This window comes from Hylaeus volcanicus, chromosome 6 (genome assembly GCF_026283585.1).
Source record: "Hylaeus volcanicus isolate JK05 chromosome 6, UHH_iyHylVolc1.0_haploid, whole genome shotgun sequence".
Classification (NCBI taxonomy): Eukaryota; Metazoa; Arthropoda; class Insecta; order Hymenoptera; family Colletidae; genus Hylaeus; species Hylaeus volcanicus.
In genome coordinates this window covers 13,718,330-13,723,000 of record NC_071981.1, presented here as the reverse complement: position 1 = coordinate 13,723,000, position 4,671 = coordinate 13,718,330, and the positions used below count along the sequence as shown (strand labels likewise).

The window sequence follows — 4,671 nt, the reverse complement described above, 5'->3', positions numbered from 1 at the left end:
TTTCAATAAATTATAATTATTGAACTAGTAAATGGATAAGAATGAAATTTTTAGGGGTGACAGTGAAGGACACTAGAAGTAACAAATAAAAATTGTCGATTTTTAGATGTTTGAAATCTACTGCCACCTTTTTTTCAATAAATTATAATTATTGAACTAGTAAATGGGTAAAAGTGAAATTTTTAGGGGTGACAGTGAAGAAAAGTAGAAGTAACAAATAGAAATTGTCAATTTTATAGATGTTGGAAGTCTACTGCCACCTTTCTTTCAATAAATTATAATTATTGAACTAGTAAATAGGTAAGAGTGAAATTTTTATGGGTGACAGTGAAGAGAAGTAGAAGTAACAAATAGAAATTGTCAATTTTATAGATGTTGGAAGTCTACTGCCACCTTTTTTTCAATAAATTATAATTATTGAACCAGTAAATGAATAAGAATGAGTTTTGGGAGGTACCAATGAAGAGAAGAAGAAGTAACAAATAAAAATTGTCGATTTTATAGATGTTGGAAGTCTACTTCCACCTTTTTTTCAATAAATTATAATTATTGAACCAGTAAATGGATAAGAATGAAATTTTGGGAGGTGCCAGTGAAGAGGACTAGAAGTAACAAATAAAAATGATTTCAGTTATAAATAATGTGTTTACATATCGATAATTGTCACCAAAACCTGCAGCAAACGTGTTGGCAATAGTTGAGTAATAAACAAGTTCTAAATACATATGAATTATACATGATTATACATGTGTACATATGTATAAATTATATATTTTTATATGAATACATAGATTGGATTTCAGACCACTGATATTGCCACGAAGTCGTAATTATTACTATTTATATTTGGAAAAATTCAGTTTACCGAAAGTCGATACGACCCAGCCCCGAAATCGTTACACACACGGAATTTAGATTCGTTGATCAGAATATTTGGAAAGGTTGTTTTACTATCCATGATTTTGCATCGCCCCGAGCTAATAATTCATGAGATTATACTCGTGAATACGCCGTTTATGGCCGTAAAGACGAATTCCTCTGATGCCGTAAACATTTACAGCTCGGGATAGTAGACTCCCGATCAAAACTTCAGACCCTCAATAATTTATATCTTTAATAGCATTATATTTTAACGTGTGCATTTTATTATTATTATATTTAAATTACAATATTTGGTCTGCGATTTAATTCTTTTTGCTTAAATTTTAACTTCAAATTCATAATCAGTATTCTCTAAGACCTCTAAAAACTGAAAATTGTATGAATTAATGCAGGAGGAAACAAAATAATAAATGTACGTATATATTTTACGTATGTTTTCCATATCATTGTACGTCACGTATACGTAAAATTATTACACACATCCACGGTGTCTCAGCTATACATAGTCGCGCCCGATTGCGTCGATTCGTCGTGTAACGAGTATTCCTACAAGAATTATCATTGAGAAGCGAGGTGACTGTAATCGTCGAGCGATTACTTCAATAATTTCACGCTATCGCTACAAGTGTAGTATCGTCTATTGATACGTTTCATGTCCTCGGGAGATATCGTTATCCCAGGTCAATAAATCTCCCTCTCTCCGCTAACCCGTTTCGTTCATTCAGCAGCTTCCATTTTTCTTTCGAGTCTTTCTCCCCCTTTCGGCGAGGCTTCGTCGAGTTTAGACGCTTCCCCGGGACGCGTCAGTCATCGATCCCGAAAGACTTTCGCCAAAGACTTTCGCCCGTGGTATAATTTCCCGGATTATTTCGATTCTCGGCCGCGCTCGCCCGGCTCGAATGAATGATGGATGAGCAGCAAATAGGGAAGAAGTCCGTTTCTGGCCAGCCAATAATAATACAGAGTTCGCGGCACGAACTCCGATTCATCTTGTCGCTGTTGCGTTCAGGCGATACAGGGGATGGAGGTGTTTTTTCGCGAGAAGAACTGAAAGTGATGGTCGATCTCGTGGTCAGAAGCTTCGAACTTTAGGTTTCAAGATAGGTAGTAATCAAGGGGTCGTTTAGAGATAGATTAGGTGCTGAAGGTGTTGGTTGTTAGGTAATTCGATCGTTTATAATTGTAGTTTAGGTCTGAGTTAGGTCTGGGATAGGTCTGGTTAGGTAGGTAATAGTTATTAGGTAAAACTATTTAGTCTTCATTTTTTTTAGGTCAAATTACCAGGCTATGACTCAACCTGATGGTCCATTACAATTTATCTATGTATAGGAAGTTAAGTAATCTTTAGATTTTGCTTATTGTTGGTCTTCTGACAGATCACCGGTGTACTTGACAATTACTCGGCGTAGAAATGAATTCTCTGCCTTCGCATTTAATTATTTGTGATTTTAGTTTAAACAGAAATGGTTAAGTAGGATTATTTCATTAAAGGCCAATTTAATAATTGACGTTCGATACATATGTAGATAGGTTATTAATTACATTAAGAATAGTTAAGAGTTACCCATCATTTTGTTACATGAAAGTTATTAACATTCATGGTAATGAAACACACAGATATTTACAACTGTATGTGCTCTCTTGGAATGTATGACTGAACGAAGATTAAAAGATGCTTGGTTTTTCTTTATAAAGAAATTATAAGTTTGCCTTGAGAAAGACACAGAAGAACCCTTTCTCATTGTGACACTTTCGACTCTCTGTTCCATGAATTTCATTTTACACTCGAAAGCAGCATGTCTTCGTTGGTTTTTTTTTATAATTAAATTGTAAGTTTACTTTGGAAAGGTATGAATTAATTTCTCCAGCTGACACAACAAATTGAGCCTTTGTACTCCTTATACTCGAGACTCTCTATTCCATGAATTATTACATTTTACAATATTTACACTCGATGTCATTTTCGCCCTCAGGGGCTGTAGCGGTGTTTGTAGCTACAGTACGGGCTTGGCAACCCCGAGGTACCCGAGCTAAAGGGGGGCCAGCGGGCCCCAATAGATGAGAAGTAAGAGATATTGCAAACAGTATTAACTCTTTGCGCTCGAGGCATTTTTCTATAGAATGAAATCGAGTCCATTTTTATAATAAGTTTCTGTAAAACCAAAAGCTCTGCTTCGAAAAGAAACATCTGAAAACATTCACGACTCAATGTATACTATTTCAATTAATAATTAGCTGTATTTTGATATAAATAAAATTAAAATTGTACGTTCAAAAATCACTTTTAAATTACATATGTCGCCCTAGAGGCGCCACTCGAATGCAAAGGGTTAAAATAATGCAGGAGTCACGTAAGAAGATGATAAGAAGAATGGAAATAAGCTAGTAACAAGTAAGCAGTAGTGCAATAACTTTGTAGAATAAGTTACGCGCTTTAAATAAACTAACGAACGAACGAACGATGTCATTTTCAACGTGGATTCATTTTGAAAGAACTTTTCTCCGTTTTTCAAAGCTAGTTAACGTGGTTTATCGTTGATTTTCAGCGATAACGAGGATCGAGGGAATGACGGGAAGGTCCAGTACCAAACGAACGGGCTTGTGTCTGCTGGCACTATTGCTGTGCTGCTTCACCAGCGACAACCTCTTCGTCGCCGCAGAGCCAGAACCGATTCCAGCGGAGCTGCTCTACAGCGACAATTACATTAACAACGCCGAGAGTTTCGTAAGTACACTTTTTTTTTTTTAATTCTATTCGTTCCAAATCACGAACAATTCAAATTATTTCAAATATCTTGCAAATCTTGCATTCACGCGTTCGCAGATTCTACTAAACAAGCTGAGTCAAGTGATCGAGGAAAGAAAGGACACCGCGGAAAGGGGGAAAGAGTTAGAGAACGAGCAGATGGTTATTCAATCGGTGCTGGACGCCAGGGCGAAGACAAAGACGAGACTTCCCCCGGGTGACTATTCCATCGAGGAACTACCGACGCCCAATGCCGTCGTAGGGCAAATGCGACGTTCGGGGAAACGTACCGCTGCATTAAGCTGTGAGTATTTCTTGCAATGCATTGCGAGTAGAAAATAAGATCGTTAGGCCGATCGAACACGGGCGCAACCGATCAGTTTCAAACCACTGTGAAACTAGTTGCATGCGACCGTGGATCTAGGTAAAACAAAGATAGCGAAGCAGGTGAAACAAAGAACGCAAACGGTTGGCAACCCTAATTTCGAATCGGTTGCGCACGTGTGCGTTCGGCCTTACGGTTCAAAAACTTGTGGTACAATCGGTACCATCGGTCGCAAATTTGTATGAAAGTTCGTACGAATGGTTGGGCTAACTTAAAAAAAAAAAAAACGATGCTGCGGTTTGATATGGGAATCGCTCGTTTTATTTATGCTCTATCCAATCAATTGAACGTGTTATCAACCATACATAGTACGTACTATCAATTATAATGAAAAGCTATTTGAACATTTCTGACCTTAAGAAATGAAAAAGGCTATTTCTATTATTGGAAATGGGTGAATAATAAAATACTGAATTTATAGATTCGCTTTAGCTTTATTCGCTAAATTGTCACGAGCAAACTGTGATCTTTTCTCAACGAGGAGCTGCGCAAGACTGACTGATGAACGTTAAAAGAAAAACGTAGAAAGAATTTCTAGCTGTATACAGCGTAGTTTTAGCACATCTGTTTAGTCCAGTGATGGGCGAAACCCTAGGCTTCGAATAATGTGAAGTTTGGCGATATGTTTGTCTCGTTTCCTTCCTTGAAAACTGTTCAA

At 37.1% G+C, this 4,671-nt stretch overlaps 2 protein-coding genes across 3 annotated transcripts in view; one reads left to right on the top strand and one right to left on the bottom strand.

Moving 5' to 3' along the window:
- LOC128878058 (DNA ligase 3) overlaps window positions 1-4,671 on the bottom strand; it is a 63,078-nt gene that overhangs the window by 46,758 nt on the left and 11,649 nt on the right. The gene's annotated exons all lie outside the window — the stretch shown is intronic.
- Window positions 1-4,671, top strand: part of LOC128878068 (uncharacterized) — a 35,308-nt gene that overhangs the window by 20,326 nt on the left and 10,311 nt on the right. For both annotated transcript variants that reach the window (XM_054125915.1, XM_054125916.1), the window contains exons 2-3: window positions 3,429-3,607; window positions 3,707-3,932. In XM_054125915.1, coding sequence (XP_053981890.1) covers window positions 3,449-3,607; window positions 3,707-3,932 — 385 coding nt within the window. In that variant the 5' untranslated portion in view covers window positions 3,429-3,448. The remainder of the gene's footprint in view (window positions 1-3,428; window positions 3,608-3,706; window positions 3,933-4,671) is intronic.